This window comes from Podarcis liolepis (genome assembly GCF_965112155.1).
Source record: "Podarcis liolepis genome assembly, chromosome: 9".
Taxonomy (NCBI): Eukaryota; Metazoa; Chordata; class Lepidosauria; order Squamata; family Lacertidae; genus Podarcis; species Podarcis liolepis.
The window spans coordinates 36,865,660-36,886,874 of NC_139564.1; the positions used below are offsets into that span (position 1 = coordinate 36,865,660).

Here is a 21,215-nt window from a genome sequence, read left to right on the forward strand (position 1 = left end):
TACATTGTGTGTAGGTTCTGTGGGATATTTGAGGGCTCCACATCTTTCAGCGAGTGGTAGATCCGTTGTTGTTCCCAAGAGAGGGCGGAATCAAAATCCACACCTATCAGGGCCAAACTGCGGGAGGCAGTGGTAGACAGGAGTGCCTGGCGTGCTCTGGTCCATGGGGTCACGAAGAGTCGGACACGACAAAATGACTAAACAACAGCAACATCAGGGGCGGAGGAAGGGGGTACGGTGGGGGTGGTCTGCCCTGGGTGTCACCACTGACGGGGGTAACAAAATGGCAGGCGGCACTCACCGTGGGGTGTGCAGTGCGCCCAAGCCATGCGTCTCTCCTGGTCTGCTCACCTCCTCCTCCCCGGCTATAGGGTGGCAGAGTTGGAGGAGGCAGGAGGCCCCGCAGAGCGTCCTGCCCTGGCTGGCCCCACCCCCGCATGCAGCTGCCCCAGCCCCTGGGCGCAGATCACACATGCCGCCCCAGGCACCAGATCAGCTTGCTCCGCTGCTGTAACCAATCACATGGAAGGCCTTTTAGAGCACCTCAAGTAGCTTTCAGTGACCAAAGCATAATAGGTCTGGATTCATCAAAACATTGTGCTATGTCAATCCGTTTCATATTTCATAAGAATTTATCAGTGCTCAGAGGCACAAAGTATAATCTGGATTGTAGGCTTTATGGCTCAGATTTTAAAGGACTCCATCTTACATATGTTCATGATAGTTCTAGATTTTATTGGTGCAAAGCACACTGTGTAACATTTTGTCCCTTTTTAAATTTGTGTTTACAGAAATTTTTTAACACTGCAACAGAGCCCCGTGACCAAACAGTGGCAAGAGAAACCACTTTGTCTGGGCAACAGTGGTTCATGTAGAGGTTTCTTTTCAGGACATATCTTGGGATTTGGTGAAGATGAAGTAGGTAAGGCAAAAACAGCTTCTTTAGGATATTATTATATTTATAAGAAAAACTTGGCCAAGATGTGTCTTGTGTTACCTATCTATCTATCTATCTATCTATCTATCTATCTATCTATCTACATATGTGTGCATTTCTATATTGCAATTCAATACATTATTATCAGGGTGGTTCACAAGAAAAAAGAAACAAGATAATATTTTAAAATGTAATAAATTGAAAGCAAACAATAAAACACTAGGATTTAAAAGGATTTAAAAGTAGCAATAAGATACTCAAATATTAAAAGCTCATCAGATATTAAAAGCCTGGGGAAATTTAAAAAATCTTCCCCTGGGACCCAAAATAACTTAGTGTAGGCACCAGGAGAGCCTTTCTAGAGAGAGAATACCATAAACAGGTCAATACCAAGAAGGCCCTGTCACCTCTTGCCTCAATTAGAGATTTTTTTAATATATTAAGCAATTTATAAATGTGTTTAAATAAATAAAAACTTCAGGTAGTGTGGGTGCTCAAGAAGGGGCTCCAAAGATAGAAGCGGACTTTCCTTCTGATATCCACATCTTAATCTGTGCAGAGCCTTAAAAGTAAGCACTGGCACTTGGAATAGTACTAGAACAAAAGCCAATGGAGCTACATAAGCACAGGCAAGATATATTCTCAACAACAGCTCCAGTTAGTAACCTATGGGTTGCGTTTTCTACTGCTTACCATTTTTTTAGCAGTCTTCAGAGATACTCACCTACAATGCATTGCAGTAGTCTAAACAGGAGGTTTACAGAACATGGACAAGCTATCTCCGTAATGCACAGTGTACTGTGTATCTCAAGCACAGAATGTATATTCAGATCTTTAGACTTCGACCAGGGGGTCACGGGTTCAGTTTCCATGCCCTGCTGTGAATCTTTGGGGCTATATCAGCCAAGTTGTTCTTTATCAGTTCTGTTACCTTTTTAAAAAAACAAAGAAAGAAAGAAACCAGAAATACTAATGTAAAGCAGAATTAAATAATTATTGTAATATCCTTGCCGCACAACAAGAAAGAGCCACAAATTGTACTTTAACTTTTCAGTTTTTTAGTGGATACCACTAATCATTTATGGTATGCGTTTCCTTAACAGGTGAGGTCTACATCTTAGCAAGCAGTAAAAGCATGACACACTCTCACAATGGGAAGCTCTACAAAATTGTTGACCCCAAAAGGTAAGAGATGCTTTAGTAAGTGAGTGAGGCGCTGATTACCTAGAGGTGAGGCAGTGGCGAGGTGGACATTGTGCAAGCACATAGGTGGAACCAATCCAGTACACCTTCCTGTGCATTTGCACTATGCTACCCTCCCCTCTTCCTCCCAGTAAGCAGCACTGGCTCACCTGCCACAAGGAGGCCTTTTTTTCAGCCAGAACTCTCCAGAGCTCAGTTCCGGCACCACTCAGGTGGGCACCATAGCCATTATAAGAGAACAAGGGAGGTATTCATGGTGAGTTCTGGTACCTCTTTTTTTTTTAAGAAAAACAGCACTGCCAAGAGTCACACAGCTAAGCAGAGAGAAAATGGGCTTATCCAGACTTACCTTTCCTCTGTTATTTCCAGGCACTGTCCAAGCACCCACCCACCCTTTTTTCTCTCTCCAGAGCCTTCCCTATGAAAACCCACTCTTTGTCATTCAAATGAATAAGCTTTCAAAATCATGAGTAAAATATTAAAACAACAGCTTTTTTATTGGAAATGGAGAAGGTACTGTGGAGTATTGTGGAGGCAGGGTAGTCCATCAATACTTGGATGTGTAGACTCTTGAGATGTGCAGGAAATGGCAAAGTGGCAGGGAAGCTGAAATAAGAGGGCTCTGCTTTGACAGAGGGGTATAAGTGATTCGGAATTTTGAACAACCTAACAGTAAATTAATAACATATAGGAAAGTTCCATTACTTTGTCATGTATCTGCCACTGAAATGTTATTAATTAAGAAGCAGATGTTACTGCAGTCAATCAAGCATACTATATTTGTTTTATTTATGAATTCTAGGTGGAAAAGTATTTTTGCAAAACAAATCTTGCTGGCTTCATTTGGATTGTTTAGTCTGTTGGTGTGTGGATTTAGGCGAATTTTACACCTTTAATCCACTATTAGTATCTAATTACAAGGGGGTTGCTTTGTTTGACCTTGGCTTTGTGCTCCTGTTGCCTCGGCGATTAGGGTGGTCTCAAAATGACATACCTGAAAGGCCAGACCTCCCAATGCAGAGTTCCTGGTTAGCTATTTAATGTGTGGCAGAGGGTAATGCATCTGGCTAGAATAAGACAAGAGGGGGAAATACACTGTGCTAATGACACTATGTACTCTGGCATACATTCGAAATGAAACTGATTTAAAAAATGGAAAGCCAGGAAATATTTTGTTAAGATAGCAGCACTAAAGGATTTCACAAGATTTCTTTTACGAGTGTTTTGGCATGTGGGCAAAATTGCATTGAAATTATACCAGTGGGCTTTCCCTGCCAGTCTGCACAGAATTCCCTTGTTACTTCTCTGCAGTAGGATTCCACACCAGTTTCTGTAAGTGGAAGGCAGAGCAGTAGCTCTGCTCTTGTTTGATGCAAGCAGCAGGATCCCATAGGGATAGAACATGAAAAACTGCTCTTCTGTACATGCAACATCCCAAGTACATGCAACATTTCCTAATACCCTTTAAATACACCAAGCATTTCTTCCTAGAATAAACAGAACAGACCTGCTAGATGTCTAGTCAATAAGAACTGACATTTATCTTAAAAACTGGATCTTATCAGATGCACAGAAAAACTGAAGAAATTTTGCTTAACTGAGCTTCAAGTGGGTAAGATAGCATTTTCACAATAAGTAAAGCTCTCAGACCCAGGGGAAATAACAATACAATACAATCAAAATACAAGTCAAGCCTTTCAGGTGATAATAGGTCATGGTATGAGGCTGTCAGTGGCCCAATGTGCTTTTGGAAGCCACTGAGTTGGAATTGTCCGCTCCAAGAACTGCCTCACATTTGATAAGAGTGGCCAATGATGAAAGTCAATAAAATGATTTCCTGAAATTCATATACATGATACGCAATCCGTCACTTCAAAGAATGAACAGGCCGAACCCTGGACACTGCTTCTGTCACCTTTACAACTTCATTGCACTTGTGGGGAGAAGAGAAAGGTGAGAAGCCTTGAGAGCTGTCCACCACTGTCAGGGGTTGGTGCTGCCAAAGCTAGCAGAGATAAAACTCCAGGCTCACAGCCAGTCTCTGTCTTGAAGATTTATTTACAAAGTTCAAACGGTTACAAGAGCTTCAAAGGCATGTCCTTGCCTGTCTCCCTCAGATGCCTCGAATGGCTTTTTCTTACTCCTCCTCCCCCAGCAGGCCAATCATCGAAAGACCCGCCTCTTACTTCCTCTGCTCAGTGAATAGCTAGTTCTGGGCTCGGAATCCCCCCTCCCTGTTTCTTCTTCGGAGTCAGATGAGAAGCTGCTAATAAGCTCTTTCGGCTCTCTATAAGTGCTAGCCTCCCCCCTCGGCTCTCTAGCCGTTTGCACTTCCCTGACAACCACATACAGTGGTGCCTCGCAAGACAAAAAGAATCCGTTCTGTGATTCTCTTCGTCTAGTGGTTTTTTCGTCTTGCGAAGCAAGCCCATTGACGGATTAGCGCTATTAGCGCTATTAGCGGCTTTTAGCGGCTTATCGGCTTATCGGATCAGCTGCTTAGCGGCTTAGAAAAGGGGGGGAAGGGGAAAAAACTGCAGGAACTCGCAAGACATTGTCGTCTTGAGAAGCAAGCCCTTAGGAGATTCGTTTTGCGAAGCACCTCCAAAACGGAAAACTCTTTCGTCTAGCGAGTTTTCCGTCTTGCGAGGCATTCGTCTTGCGGGGCACCACTGTACCATATTTTTTGCACCATAACACTCACTTTTTTCCTCCTAGAAAGTAAGGGGAAATGTCTCTGTGTGTTATGGACGGAATGCCTACGGGTGGCGGGGGAGATCTGCTGCAGTCGTGAGCAGAGGATCCATGGTTCCCCTTCCTTCCCTCCTCTGTGGCTCGCTTTGAAACAGCAAAGCGGGAGAAGAGCTGCTGAGTGGGGAGGAGAGAGGGACAGAGAGCCTGCTTCTTTAAAGGAGCAAAGCGGGAGAGGAGGGGAGCCGCTTACACGAGTGTAAGCGACTCCTGTCCGGTTGGCTCCTTTAAAGAAAGGAGAGGAGAGGAGCCTTCTCCTCTTGTACCCCTCTTCTGCATTATTAGCAGCATCCTTCTCCACACATTCCACGCATGCTCCTTGTCCCTTGAGTGCTTTTCCTTCCCTCCCCACTTAAAACGTGGTTACAAAGCACAGATCCACAGGGATCCTCAGGATTTTTGCACCCCAAATTCACCATCAGATCACATAGCATGTCCATGGCTACATCTTGCACCAAAAAATCACGCACCCACTGTTGTCTGGGGCTGCAGTGGTTCAAAAACGTGGTTACAAACATGGATCCACATGGATCCTCAGGATTTTTGCATTGGGCTACTCCAAACTCACTGTCAGATCACATGTCTGTGGCCACAGCATGAACCACAAAAATCATACATCCACTGTTTCGTTTAGAATTTTTTTTTCTTGTTTTCGTCCTCTAAAAACTATGTGCGTGTTATGGTCAGGTGTGTGTTATAGAGCGAAAAATACGGGTACCTTCTAGTGTTCCAGGAGAGGTGACTCCTCCCTCTTGCCCCCAACTGCTACTACAGGGCTACTCATGAACCATCTTGCCTTGAAAGGAGGACAAATACGGCTTTCCATAAGTTTCCTCACCCTCTAATTTGCTGCTACTGTTTCATTCTAGAGACGCATTCATGATTCTTGATCTATTTATTTTTTTTAATGTAAACCACTTTGTAAGGTTTGCCTGAAAAGCAGCATTGAGATATCGTAAAATAAATTGCTATTGGCTTCTCCTGTACAGCAGAAGTTTTCCACACGTCATTAGTCATATCTGTGCTCAGCCTTCATAGAGATGAGGAAAGTCTTCATTGCGAAGCTGCCTGAAGTAAGGCAACAACACTTCAAGGAACAACTTTCATCATAATAAGGGGGTTTCAGGTGCCCTCCACATGCTTTGGAAGAACTCAGATGGGGGTTGCAGAGCTGCAAAGAGCAGGCTGGCCACCATTGCTGACACACACTGTGGCCACACATATCTGCATGTTCAATCACTATGTGAGGAAACTCCACGGTTCTTGTATAAAATCCCTTTCGACACCAACCAGATGCACAGATTGTGGGGAAGGAGTGCAGCCCACATGTTCCTACAATCCCCCTCAGCCATCTTTTCAACATATTGTTGGTCTTTTGAACTCCCTTAATATTAACCCTGCTCAAGAGCACAGGCAGGTTTTTCAGTATTTAAATAGGGATGCCATGAAACAATAACCCTTTTCCATTATTTTGTCTTCTTTTAATTGAAACTTAATTTGCTCCTGTTTGTACATTCATTCCCACCTTCTTCCACAGTGAGGGCATTTCCCACATTTTATAAAGTTTTAAAAGCAACATTTCCTTATTTACCTGTCATGCTTCTTGCTCCATTTCTTCTCCAAATTTATTTGCAGGGAGAGCACAACAAATGCTTTGCAGACATATCTAGCTTCTCTCCCTCCCTTTTGGAGGGATTTATTTTTTGAATGTTGCATTAGTACACATGAAGCTGTAAATAGTCATGAGCAAGGGAAACCCACAAAGAAACAAATCTGAGAGCTAGAAGCGTGTACGTATATGGAAAATGAGCAAACTAACATGGGGCAATGGAAAGAAGCATGAAACTGTGCTGGTGGTGGTTCAGATATGTCTTACCTGGCTAGCCTTAGACCAGGCATGTCCAAAGTCCATTTCAGGGGCCTAATCATTTGGTGCCTGTGGCAGTTTATTTCATGGGCTAAAATCCTAAAAGAAACCTCATCACAACTTTGGTTGGCCCTCGTGGCCCTCCACTTCATCAAATCTGGCCCTCTTTGAAAAAAGTTTAGACACCACTGCCTTAGACAAATAATGATCTTTCAGCCAAATCTGATGAACATGTTTGAGGAATGAGATAAGAACTGCTGCAGAATACTTTATTTACCCTGTCCTGTATAAATGAGCACCAATGACATTTAGCTCACTTTTCTTGTACTTTTGGAGTAGTTTTCCTATGCACTGTACAAACACTTCTGGCACAAATAACATCATTCAGTTCTGTTTCATTTGTAAGGAGCACTTTACGTTAGAAGATACGAATTAATAATAAAGAGCATAAAACTGCAATCTATATAACTTTGTGGGGGGGGACCCTACTTTAAGGTAGTGATTCCTCAGGATGATTTCAGACCCTTTTACAACCCTATGATTCCGTAAAACACTCAGAATGAAAACCTCTTCTCCACAATTATCTTCGTATGCCCGATTGCCTTTAAATAATACTGTGGAACTATGCAATATAAAGCTGTCAGCAAACAGCAGTTGACCGGGGAATCCACCCAAGTGGACCATGAGATTCCCTTGGATTTAAAATGTACCTAATCCTTAAAGTCATTCGCAGTTGTAGAAGCCCAGAACGAGTGCTTCAAAATACATATGTATATTCAGAATAACATAATTAGCTCATTTTCCTATCTACATGCAGCTGCCTTCCTTGTGGGTGAAACATGCACATTAACGTTCTTTGAATTTGTAAACCCAAAGACTTTAAACTTTGTAACATCAGTTATGGGGGGGGGGTTATTATTTTTAAAGTCACATCTTAATCCATGCACAGAGCACTTCCATTCCCCCTCTCTTGCTTTCTAACATTGGCTATTAAGGACCTCTTTGTGTACTTCATTTTATAAGGCAAAAAAATACATCTTTGGTTTATATTTTGCCTGTTTTCGGATGCATACACGGAGCTGCTTTCTCTGCTGCCATAAAGAATGTAATACATAATTGAGCAGCTTTAGCCCCGTAAGCCAGTTTCTTTCCCGATTCATCCGTCAAAGTGCTATGCAAGTGGCCCCCTAAATTGATAAATTCCCACAGTGCCTGTTGACCCAGCTGCCAAGGCCTCATGCAGCAGGTGTTGTTTTCATGACCACCCTGACAGTAATACAAACTGTTTAGCAGTTGCATTGACCTCACAGCTATTAACACTGATACAGGCTCCGCTGGGGACTAGTTTTCAAATATGACAGAATTTCTTAAAGACTAGAGGTCATGAACAAGTATACCATATAAGAATAAATTTGATATGCTGCTGGGTTTAAAAATCTGAAAGCAGGGAAGGCTCTTTTTCTTCCTCCCCACATCATTCCCTTGTAGTAAATCAAGTAATGAGCTCTTGGCATGCCTCCCAGCACTGAAAGCAAATGTACTGAAAAATCATACCTGAAGGGGTGCTGTGTTTATGCTAGAGAAGTAGTTACTTATTTGTTTTATTTAAAGAATTTTTAACCTGACTTTTAGGGTACACTGCCCTCACAAGGCAGTTTGTATTCAAATAAAATAAAATACAGTAATAGCAAACATACCATTAAATTAAAATTCATTATATTCAAAACAAAAGCATTAGCTGCTAAACATTATTTTTATGCAGCTGATTAACCAAATACAGACCAGGGGGGGAAACATATTCAGGGTTTTCTTTAAAACCAAGAGTGATGAAGCCTCTGTTGGTGATTAGGCCTAAGGAGAAATTAATTAGAAAATGTTTGCATTGCTGTCCTCTGAAGAAAAGTTTTGATTCTTTCCTTTGGTCCCACTTCCTCTTCCATCACACCTGGATAAAGACAATTTTAGGTGGGATTTCTGCCACTGACAGGGGAATGGGGTTAATTTCATAACGTCCCCTCAAATCTATAATTGTTGTTGTAAAGATAGCCTTTGACATTGCTGGTGGGTGTGCATTTGAATGCATGTTTGTGTAAACCTGTTGTTGTTGTTGTTGTTTATTTGTATACCACCCTTTATCTGAAGATCACAGAGAGGTTCACAACATGAAAATATAAAACGAAAACCCAAAATACATAATAAAAGTAAGAACAACAAGAAAAAATAAACCCTTCTCCCACAAACACATTTAAAAGGGTCTATAGACTGTAATTATCCAAAGACCTGCTTATAGAGAAATGTTTTCACCTGGTGCCTAAAGTTATATAATGCGGGCACCAGGTGAGTCTCCCTGGGAAGAGCATTCCACAAATGGGGGGCCACTGCAGAAAAGGCCTGTTCTCATGTTACCACCCTCCAGACTGCTTGTGGCACACAAAGAAATGACTCAGATGATGATTGCAGGGTCTGGGCTGGTTTACATGGGGAGAGCAGTTGGGCCAGGATCAATGTAATATGCTCAAACCATCCTACCCTAGTGAGCAAACTGGCCCCAAAATTCTGAACCAGCTGAAGTTTCCAAAGCATCGTCAAAGGCAGCCTTATGTATAATGCATTGCAGTAATCTAACCTAGAGGTTACCAGAGCATAGGCAACAGGCGTTAGACTATCCAAGTCCAGATAGGGGCACAGCTGGGCCACCAGCTGAAGCTGATGGAAGACACTCCACACCATTAAGACAAAGTGACCCTCAACTGACAGCAAAGGATCCAGGAATTACCCCCAAGCTATGTCCCCACTTCTTCAGAGGGGGTGTAATCTCATCAAGAGCAGGCAGCCTCTCATCCATGCAGTCTAGAGAACTGCCCACTACCAGTGCCTCAGTCTTCTCTGGATTGAGCTTCAGTTTGTTGGCTCCCATCCAGTCCATTACCAAGGCAAGACAAGGGTTCAGCACGTCTGCTGCCACACCTGCAGATGTAAAGGAGAAGTAGAACTGTGTGTCATCAGCATATGTTGCGGCTTACTGCTTCTGGGCTTGGAATAGAGACCCAAAAAAGAGATCCCATGAACAGGGCTTTCAGGAAGAAAAGTACATGTCAGCATGAAACTGCATGCAGGCATACACATGCGCCATTGTATGTAATATACAGTGACTGATTATGTCAAACACAGGGCTGCCAAATCACATTGATAGAGACTCCTAAGTATGAAGGTCAGCTTAAGCCTCTGGAACTCATGAAGTGGTTTGCTCCCCTGACTTGTCCATGACTCCGGCTTCACTTATCATTCTGTGGGCTCTGCTGAGAGGCCAGCTGCCTTTGGCTTTCCTTCAAGTGTCACCTCACAGCAGCCATTCCATCAGGCTCCAGCAGAGGGAGAGAATGGAAGCAGGGCTATTCCATCGGAGCTGAAAGACAAGCTTCCTGTGTCCCTTCTTTTCTCCTCTCCTCTGTCACCTAGTAATGCACATTCCATCAGTCTACCTGAACTGTTTCTATCCCAACTTGTCATTGTAAGAACTGTAGCTTTAAGAGCTGGTGTCTAAGTTTTTTTAGCCCTTTCCTCCTCCTGCCCTTTTCCCTTTTATGTTGTTTCTTCTAGATAGTAAGCCTGAGCGCAGGAACTGTCTTGTGTTGTGGGCTGCTCTGTGCTGCTCAAGAACTCTTTTTAATTGTAATGTGGGGCAAAATGCTTTCAATTTTAAAAATGAAACAAGTGTAACATGACCCAAAGTATCCAGTAATGCATTTCTGGAGCTCATTGATACATATAGTAATAGAAGCATAGAATTACAGAGCTGGAAGGGATCTCAACTCATCTAGCTCAGCAGTAATGCAGGAAGTCCCCCACCAGAACATTCCTGAGAGTTGGCCATCCAGTCTGTGCTTACAAACCTCTAGCAAGGGAGAATTCAGTACCTTCCAAGGCAGTTTCAGCACCTGAAGGTTTATTATTGTGTGACACTACCATAAGACAAGGTGCTCTGTTTATTTCATTACACAGTATTCATGAAACCTTGATTGCTTCTCTAGGTCCTTTGCGGTATATTACAGAGCTGCAATCCTAATGTGTGTGTGTGGTACTGGGATATATGATTGCCAACAGACATTCTGAATGCTTAAATCTATAATAATCTGTGTCAGTTTCGGCTTCTGGGCTATATGAATAGATGGTAGCTTATGTGGGAATTTTTGTGAGATATTTTTTCTGATGTGCTCCCAACTTTCTCCAGCAGAGATTCTCCCACTCTGTTTAAACTGGAGTCCACTGTTGCTATCTTTCCACCATCTGAACCAAGCAGTGATAGATCAGACAAGTTCAAACGTACATGTTAAAAATAATATTAATTAAAACACAGGGAAAATAAAAAGCAACATGTACAAAACTATTGGTTCTTATGTGAAATTGTCTATTAGCCTGCAAACATAGGTGACCTCCAGTTGCCTCAAGTTCAGTTCTGACCCCAGGTCCAGTTGTCCCTCCTGGTTCTCCTGTTCTGTGCTTGCTTCATTACTCTAGTTCCTCAATCCCAGGTCTCTCCCCCTTCCACCTACACATACATTGTTCTTTTTCCCTCTACCTATAGTGGGTCATGGGTTCGAGCCCCCGCGTTGGGTAAAAAGTTCCTGCATTACAGGGGTTTGAACTAGATTATTCTCATGGCCCCTTCCAACTCTATGAGTTAATGATTCTTCTTATGATGTGTGTAGTTCTATTCACTGGTAGCTAGCTAGCTAGCTAGCTAGGTAGGTAGGTAGAATATGTGCATGCCATTTTAGTCCTACATATATATCTCTGCTAAAAATATTAGTAAGAACTTCAAAAAATCAGTGGCACCATTATCATTAACTGCTGATACTGGTGTGTTTGAAATAAGATTTTAGAAAAGGATGACAACTTCATTCTTATTAGCACCTAAACTAATTTTTTTAAGTTCTGGTTTTACCAAGATAGTAGAATGTCCAAGAGGACCTTAGGAGGAGCTATAAAGCTCCTATAAAGCAGTGTGACCAGGCTTCTTTGAAAATATTGTTGCTGGCTATAATGATTGCTGAATAGCATATTGTTCTAAAACAGTGGATTTCATCATCATAAAAACTCTTAAAATGTATGCAAGATATAATTTTCCACAACTTCATAAACTCTGTTGCATGGACCATTTTAAACAGCTTTCTTTTGGAGGAAAAAAAATGAATCCAGTCTATGTGTAAGCAATTTCTCTTTGACCCTGACTTTTAAAAATGCATGTTGCCTGTATATTTTTCTACAGGCCTTTAGTCCCAGAAGAATGCAAAAGAACAGCTCTTCCTGCCCAGATATTGACATCTGAATGCTCAAGGCATTGTCGAAATGGGCACTGCACTCCCACGGGAAAATGCTGCTGTAATCAAGGCTGGGAAGGCGAGTTCTGCAGAATTGGTTAGTATTCCGTTCACAATAATTCATGGAAATAGCAAGCTTCCATCAACTTCTGACAAAAGTTTTTTGTTTTTTTTTAATCCATATATTTTAAATTCCTCATTTACTCAAGCTTCTATCAGCAAGCAATGAATGGGTGGGAGGGGAAGGGAAATCACAAAGAGCAAGAGACTCGGAAATTTGCTTTCATCAAATGACATGTGTGCATTTGATAAACTGTGCCAAAGCTATCCTGGATGTTGCTCATATGTAGTGTGTTTGGGACCACTGGAATGAAACGACACACATCTGGGGACTAACACTGTCACCAAACATAAACATTCATTTGCCATCCTTCAAATGCTTCTCCACGCTCTCAGTCAGTTTCTCTGTACATACAAGAGGAGCTGTGGAAGTAGACCTGGGGATGAGAAGATGGAAGTGGGATACGGGTTAAATGGAGAGAATGAGTGAGGCAAGGAAACCTCTGAAGCATGCAGCCATAGAGTCCTTGAGGGACATCTATCTCACCATACTGTTCAAAGACCAGAAGGAACTTCCTACGGTCATTCTGTTCAAAGGAGACATTCTGACCACCGCCACCTGGCCAGCTAAGGGCAATGCACTCCAGGAAGGGATCATAGTGAGTTAGAACAGTGTCTATGGATGTAATATGTACCCTGTCCAAGAGTCTCTGTTGACCCATATGCAGAATAACAGTTGATAAGAATGTGGCAGACTCCCTAAATCAGAGAGATACTTTCATGAGCAAGGTATTCTTTTACATATTTCTGTTATATTTTTATCCAAGTTTCTTTTTCCATAACGTATCATGGCCTATTTTATATTCTGAGAAACAGACAAAAGCAAATGGTTCATTTTTTTGGAAATAACTAAATAAATCCATACTGCTGCCATTATGATGGAGAAATAGTTCCCATTTTGTACATATGGATTTTTTTCCTGATTCTTGGGAAAGCCTCTACATAATAGTTTTTTGTGTGTGTTTTTACAGCAAAATGTGAACCAGCCTGTCGACACGGGGGTGTCTGCATACGACCAAATAAATGCATGTGTAAAAAAGGATATCTTGGTCTTCAGTGTGAGCAAGTGGATAGAAACATCCGAAGAGTGACAAGGGCAGGTATTCTTGATCAGATCATAGACATGACATCCTATTTGCTGGATCTAACCAGCTACATTGTATAGTGTCTGGGACTTATTTGGATACCACATTTTCAATGGGCATTTGTTTTTCAAATCTTCTCTTCTCTTCTCTCTCTCTCTTCCCCCCCACCAAAAGACTCTTATCCTGCTTTAAAACTCCAGTGATTCCACTGGGTTTGTAGATCTGCCTTTTTACCTTTTCAGAGAAGCAAAAACGTACAATTCACGCACAAACATCTGGTTGCATAACTAGTGGAATTCCAAAATTATATTTCCTCATGTGAAGTAGTTTACACAGAAATGCCACTGTTACCACAAATAATTTCCAATGGTGTCACTATGAATATTTGATATCCCACCATTTTTTGTGTATAACTATCTGAGTATAGCAATCAGAAAAGGAGTTTTGAAACTGTTGGCCATTATTAAATTTTGATTTTAACCATGGTTAAGATATTTGGCAGGTGGATTCAAATGACCAATTGCCATCAAATTCATGTAACAATAAACACATTGGTTTTCCCCCCTTCCATTAAAAGCTGTTCTCTGAACAGGATGGGAAAAGGGTATTGTAGTAAGAACTATTATCCACTGGAATCTTCAGATGAACAAATTGTGACATTAAAACATGACCATGTGAATCTACCCCACCGTTTTAAGACAATGTTTCGGAACTCCTGAATGCATTCTTATATAGGCAATTCATTGTAAGATTGTAATCTACACTTCTATCAATGTAACAGAATGTTATGCACTTAACTACTTTATCTGGCATAGATGCAAAAATCTGGCTATCGCAGCTTAATTTCCACACTGTTTCAAGTTCTTCATAATTAAATTATATCTGCATATTTTAAAACCAGTCATTGTAGAAGGTCTGTTTTTTGTTTGTTTTTTTACTGAATATCTTATTTAACAATGGGCACTGGGTTTGTGTTACATATTTATATTATTTTATTTTAATTTTTTATAATATAGACATCATCTAGATGAACAGCTTTGCCATGTCCTGTCAAATACTAAAGTTACCTTTTTCTCCAAATTAATTGGAATGATGGGGAGCGAAAGAGCAAACACACTCTTTAATGTGTTGTGGACATAATGTAGAAATGCATCCTTGTGTCAGCCTTTGTTCGTAATCGACGGAGAAACAGCTGCAGCCAATCAACCAGTCGCTGCAAATGTTGATAGAGTTCTTTCCACTATATCAGGACTGGCCCATTTTTATATGGTATATGAATTTATTGCAGAATTCACATTGAATGGAACTTCACTGGATGGGAGCTCACTTTAGCTAAAGTCTTGCCTGTGTTAAGAGGACACTTGTACAAATCATTAAAATTATGATTATTGCCAAATATGGTTCAAAATGTAAATGTTTCTTGGAGAGTTAACATAATGCTGTTTCCTTTTTGTAAATGTATCAATAAATTTGATGTACATGCTGTATTCAGAATTGTTAAAGTATTGATTAATATTGGAACTATAGGATCACCCTCAGAATTTAAAATGCTTATTCCTGCAATACTTGTGCTGTAGTCTGTGTGTTCATACTTGCAGTGTATATCAATTTCTCTTTGTGCTATTGTTTTTGCAGAGAAGTCTTCCCACACAGAGAGAAGGGAAGAGCAAGGGTGCCCTTCGTCCCACAGTTCATCAAACACCTGTTCCTCCTACACCAACAGTGTGCAGTGTTTTAAGCAATGTAGCCTGACACTTTGACCAAACATTCCCAGCCTCCTTGAGAATGGTATCTGTAGGAGAGGGAACGCATTTATAAGAGTGAGTTCTTCAGTCACTAAATGAAATCAAGCCATTTCTTCATACATTTTAGTACTGCTGCAATTTGTAAGCAAAACGCAATAGGTAAGCTGTTGGTGTCCAAACATCTGTTTTAGAGACAGCAGAAGGAAGCAGCGCCTGCACTTGCCATCCACCTATGATTCCTCTTGGGTTTCAAATGACCTCCTGACAAATGGAAATTGGTTGAGAAATCTTGGTCGAGTGCTTAGTGAACAATGGGGCAGCATTAAAAAGTGCATGCATAATTTTGCACAATGTAGACCCAACTGACACTCTATTCAGAGAAGGTTCAGGATTAAATGAGCATGGAGACCAAATTACCCTCTTACCCCAGAAAAGGGTGGTCTCTTCCAGTCATGCTAGCACGTCATTGGCTAAGCAGTGTGACAAATCTCGCAATGAACCCTGCAATAGCCTGCATCTGTAGGTTAATAGCAGCCCTTTGTCTCCATTGCTTTCTCCCTATAGTCTTTTTACTGAATCACATCACAAAAAGTTTTACAATTAAAAAAAAATGTCCTGGCAACCATTTTTGTACATTGACCTTACCTTCTAATCTTCTCTTATTCAACGTAGGGGTGGCATTAACAAAATGTGAACTTCTAGAGAATGAGGCAGCTGTCTAAATCTATCAAATCGTGCTGTTTTATTACACATTACACTGTTCACATAGCTTTGCCAGAGTAAGAATGAAGTTACTGCAACGTTTACAAGCGACTCACATTTAGATGATTCAAATAGCTGGTATTTCCATGCAGACCTGGGTGAGGGAGAAAGAGAGGGGTTTTTTTCATAGCTAGCAAAACTTCATCTATGACAAGTAAATATTTTCGGTTCCTATGTTTTTCAAGCAATTTAAACAATAGAAGGTAAACTGTGGTAACAAAAGCCCAAGGCTGCATTCTTATAGAAGGTTAAAATCTTGAAGTGAGTAAATATGTCAACCACACACGTTGGTTCATAAAAAAACACAGGGTTATATAATAATTGAAATCATGGCATTATTTTGTTAGTGGTTATACAAAAAAAACCAAAACTCTTGCCAATTTGCAATAACTAATTGCAGTGCAAGTGGCAATGACACAAAGTCTGTTTTATAATATTGAACTGGAGTAGCAATTGAAACAGCCCAAACTACACAATTTAAATATTAAATTGGAATAATATGGAAAGGAATGTGTGTCTGTGAACGTCTCCTACAAGTATATAATATAGCATGAGAACTCCCTGATGGAAATAAATTGTTTCCAGTAAATTCACTGAAAAACTAAGCTGCATATTTATGAAAAGCACCACAATTATTGAAGAAGTCAATGGATGACTTTAAGACTTATTTCTAAAAACTGCCCTTTAAGCTTAAAAAGAGGCTAAATAGAATATAGTAATTACCTTGAGTAATGGCATGCAAAAATATGTAAATTATTTCTGTGACAATTTCATTGCTAATTAAGCTCACACCATGGCAACTCACAATGTGACCCTAAAAATGAAGTTTACCATGAAACTTTTGCCCCCAGTAAAAATTAAGGTCGGTGGGGCAATCAGTTAATAGGCTCAAAGAAGAGCATATGACTTTTGTACTTGTGCTCAAGCTTTTCTTTCATCAGCCTCTCCTGGTCTGCAATTCTAATGAGGTTATTTTGAAATATTGTCTTTGTTTCCACAGCAATGATATTTTGGGGTAGAAAGTGCTCTCATGCGCAAAAAACTCTGCATATGCCAGTGCATATGCGTATATCTACTTAGGAAGTGGAATGAATTTCAGTAATTTTATCTCTCACCTTTAAAGAACAATGCAAACAAGAACGCTCTTATGAAAAATATTTAACTAATAATCTATAAATAACTATAGCAACCATTAATTAGTGACAAGTGTGTGTAGACCCACTGGTCTGTCATTATATGACTCTTGAGAGCCTGGATATTTGGCAGAAATGTCACAGTTCTTGTGATATTAAGGTGCCATCATTAAGCTATTCTCTAATTAGTTATAGCAGGCCTGTATATTTTCTTCTGTCAGCTGACTATTATGTTGCATGTCCAGGGCATATGATTAGGCCAAAAGCCACAGACTGACGCTCAACCAAGTCCATGTTAAAGGAACTGCATGAAATTTAGGGCATGTCTATGTATGATGTCTGGGATTTATATCCCACCATGTTCCATATTCCTAGATAATTGGGAACAGGGTTGCAGCCTTAAGGGCGGAAGTTGTACCACTGAAGGTGCAGTGATCAGTTGGTACAGTCAAAGGTAAGAGAAATCTATGGATGTAGAGAGACCCAGGCTATCAATGGAATTATCATAGAATTAAGGACTGGTAAGGAAAACATGGGCAACTCTATTTCCATTTATTTCCTTTATCTATGACTGCTCAAAATAACTAACTGTGTCCAGAACTGCAGAGGGCTGCTGAACTCTTACGTTCCAAACATGCTGGATTTTCAGGGCTCAGCTTCCTACACTGATGCTGGATGGGATGATGTCGGGACACTTCATAATAGCAGGGTGCTTGGTCACGCTTGAAGTCTGAATATGCTGGTCCTGTGCTAGGTGGATAAATTATCTGGGTCTCACTCCACGCCTCTCTGGTGCTTATGCCTTTCAGTACCTGACTGCATAGTGAGGAAATCATGAGCAAAACAAAACCCATTCCTGTCCCACTCTCAACTGGTACCTATAATGGCATACAGAGAGCAGGTTCTGCCCTTTGTGATAAGCTAGACGATGCAGTATTTTGGGTTTCCTCATCATTCCCTATCACAAGACAGTGTCATCTGTGTGGAATGTTAAGGAAACAGCAAGGCCGAGGTTCCCTTATGTTCGGAGGCAGTAATGCTTCTGAATACCAGTCTCTGGGAACCACAGGAGAGGAGAGTGTTATTGTGCTCAAATCCTGCTTAGTAATTTCCCACAAGCAACTGGTTGGCCACTGCGGAAACAGCATGCTGAACTAGATGGGCCATTGGTCTGATCCAGCAGACTCCTCTTATGTTCTTCATCACACTAAAACAGGGCTCTGCTTTTCTTGGTTTCAGCCCTTTAGCATTCCTAGCCTAATGATTAATCTGTCAAGCAGAACAAAGAGTAACTCTTACTGTTTTAAAAACAAAGCACCAGTACAACAGGATACATGCAGAGATATGTGGCTAGTCCAGATAGGAGGAGGTCTGAACAAATGAAGAAGGCAATCCTATATCTACTCCCATGCCTCTGGAGTAACAAGCAGTGATGTTCATTGGTCCATTCCTCTACCAAGCCTGCAGATCTTGCTCAGCACAACTTCCCTGTAACATGATAATTTGCAGGATTGCATTTACAAGGAGTAAGGGATGGCTTTTTATGGCATTTTTACGATTTAAAAGTTTTCAATTATTTTAAAATAAGTGCAGCTCTAACACTGATTTCAGATCACACATGATTATAGATATCCTCATTCTATATGTAGCATATCTTTATCACACTAGTGTATATAGACATCATAATGTTATCAGCTAAAACATGGGAGACATGTGTTTGAACAAGGAAGAAAGGAGCCATAGCTGAAGTCTTGGTTTTCAATGCTACACAACAAAGCCTACATATTGTTAATGAAGCTTAGTATATTACATATTTGTATTTCTCCTTCAACTTTTCAAACATTGTCTGCTTGCTTATATAACAATAAAACATCTACTTTTTAATCTCTCCAAGTATGTCTGCTATATCCCTCCCCACTCCACAAAATACATTTAGAATTTGTTTGGTTGGGGGGATGACTCTTGAAGGAGAAGGATGAAATTAAGTAAATGTGCCTAGGGTTACAACTGAAGCCCAGTTATTAGTCCCATGTTTCAAACTAAGCAGGTCTGGGCCTGGTCAGTGCTCAAATGGAAGACTACCTGGAAACATGTATGCCACCTTGGGTTCCATGTTGGGGAAAAAGTGGGATATAAATGCAAAAAAATAAAAAGCAGTGAAATGGGATTTAGCAGCAGCAGCCTAGGCACGTCTACTCAGAGGTAATTCCCATTGAATTCAGTGGTATTGACACTTAGGTAAGTGTGCACAGGATTGCAGCCTTAATGTAATTAACCCACATGTTGCTGACTCAATGAAAGCACATTGCAACCAACTTTTGCTATAGTCAGCTGTAGCTCAGTGGTGGACCACATGATCTGCAGACAGAAGGTCCCAGCTTTAATCCCTGGCTCCTCCAGCTAAAAGGATCAGGTAGCAGGCAACATGAAAGATTCTACGTGTGACCCTGAATTGCTGCTACCCACGACAGATAAGGCTAAGCTAAGCAGGCAAGAGCTTGAGCTGGTACAAAACAGGTTCACCTTTCCCTTCTGTTGCAGTGCTTTATTTTTTCCTGGCTGCATGACAGCTGCAGCTTTTCCACCATGGTGATGGAAAGAGGTGCACCTCTGCTTCCATCCAGTTGCGCCTGGTTATTATAATATCAGAGGGAGGACCAAAAAAAATATGTGTTACATTTGATAGGCTCTGTTGCACAGAAAAGCACTCCCTAAGGCTCAGGCCCTAATTACTCAGCATATGGTCCTGCCATCATGAGCTGGCTTTGCTTGCTTTGGTGATTTATTAAGAAGTTACAAAAACCTGCTGACATATTTATACGTCTTGTAATTAATATGCACCTGACCTTTCATTTTTGTTTTGAAGAACTTTGCACATGGGTTTTACCTCAAGTCCTGGGAATGCTCAGCTGGCCTCCATCCTGCAAGCCACTGCATTTAAGTAATCTCATTGAAATGAGAGACGTGCCAGGATATGATTTCAGGATGGTGTCCATTTGGAATAATGAGTCTTTCATTCCATCAACACCTCAAAACAACATCTGGGTTATATTTTTCTTTTTCAGTAGAATTATATTTAGGATTTTTTTAAAAATACCAATCTGTCTCATGGGAGTGTTTCAGGTGTTATGCTGTCTGGACGCTCATCGCCAATTGCCAGGAAGGGTGGAGTCACCTGATCAGCTTGGAATCAAAGGATTTGCATTTGGGACCCCACCTCCTCACAATATTACAAACTAATGGGTGGAGAGTACACCTGCTAGGAAACGTAATATTATTGCTGCAGCTGCAGTTTGTAATGGTCACAGAAGGCTTTGATGGCTCCATTACTCAGGAGGAGATCAAGAGCAAAGGAAATGGATTTTAAAAAATAAAGAAGTATAACATGTTACATTTATATTCAATAAAGTCTGAAATTTACAAAAGTGAGAAAAAATGTAGTTCAGTACATTGGGACTTCATGCGTCCCTTGAATGCTGGTGGATTACTGTGAGGTCAGACCCACCCTGAGAGTTATTTATGAACTCTGTCATCTTGCAATTCAAAAACACCAATTGCTTATCCTGGCTGTGATCACAAATGCACTTGTGCCAGTGAAGTTTCATTGACGTTTACAGGGATCCAGCAGCTCAAATACATTTAGGACTGCAAAAAAGGAAGCCTAGGAGGACTGTAACCATATCTGGGCATATGCCACCAGCTCAAGCTAACACTAACATTAGCTCCATCAATTGCAGTGTTATGACAGCTACTGACTTAGGGGATCTAATTGGAGGTGGGTATCTAACTTAAAGATTCAGGAATCAACATGCCGCTCTCATTTCTCCTGTTTCTTTGGCTTTAAATGTCTCTACTTTACTGTTCAAACTGATATTTATATATTTGCTAATTAAAGTCTGTAAAACATTGCTTACTTTGATGAACCATGTATATTGTATGGACGATATCTGTGAGGTTACATGGCAAAAGCTTTCAGCTGTCAGGTCTTTCCCCCCCCTCCCCCCCAAAAATGGTGCCTGCAAGTTTTAAATACTCCAGAGCACCTAACATGCAGGACCTGTATCAACCTCCGTAGTGTCCCCTCTGGTAAGATGGAGCTGAAGAAGCACCCTTCTGATACCAGCATTGCTGTAATGTACCTGGATGGCACAGGGATGGGACAGAATGGTGTTCAGGTTAGAGCTGCATGGATGAGCCAGGAGGAGGCTTCATTGGTTTGGCTCCACTAGTTCATCTGCACAGCCCCAACCTTGCCAACCCACCCTGCCCCATTACCATCCTGGTATGTTGT

The 21,215-nt window shown here is 41.1% G+C and overlaps 2 protein-coding genes across 6 annotated transcripts in view; one reads left to right on the forward strand and one right to left on the reverse strand.

The window, feature by feature from the left end:
- The window catches only part of HHIP (hedgehog interacting protein), a 72,514-nt gene extending 53,697 nt beyond the window's left edge, over positions 1-18,817 (forward strand). The window contains exons 10-14 of one of the 5 annotated variants that reach the window (XM_083520003.1): positions 792-922; positions 2,041-2,122; positions 12,028-12,176; positions 13,171-13,299; positions 14,920-18,817. In XM_083520003.1, coding sequence (XP_083376129.1) covers positions 792-922; positions 2,041-2,122; positions 12,028-12,176; positions 13,171-13,299; positions 14,920-15,044 — 616 coding nt within the window. In that variant the 3' untranslated portion in view covers positions 15,045-18,817. Of the gene's footprint in view, positions 1-791; positions 923-2,040; positions 2,123-12,027; positions 12,177-13,170; positions 14,848-14,919 lie in introns of those variants that run through there. The other 4 variants (XM_083520004.1, XM_083520006.1, XM_083520007.1 and 1 more) reach the window with 4 other exon arrangements.
- Positions 15,765-21,215, reverse strand: part of ANAPC10 (anaphase promoting complex subunit 10) — a 57,318-nt gene continuing 51,867 nt past the window's right edge. Inside the window, exon 5 of the mRNA XM_083520168.1 lies at positions 15,765-15,885. Coding sequence (XP_083376294.1) covers positions 15,859-15,885 — 27 coding nt within the window. The 3' untranslated portion in view covers positions 15,765-15,858. The remainder of the gene's footprint in view (positions 15,886-21,215) is intronic.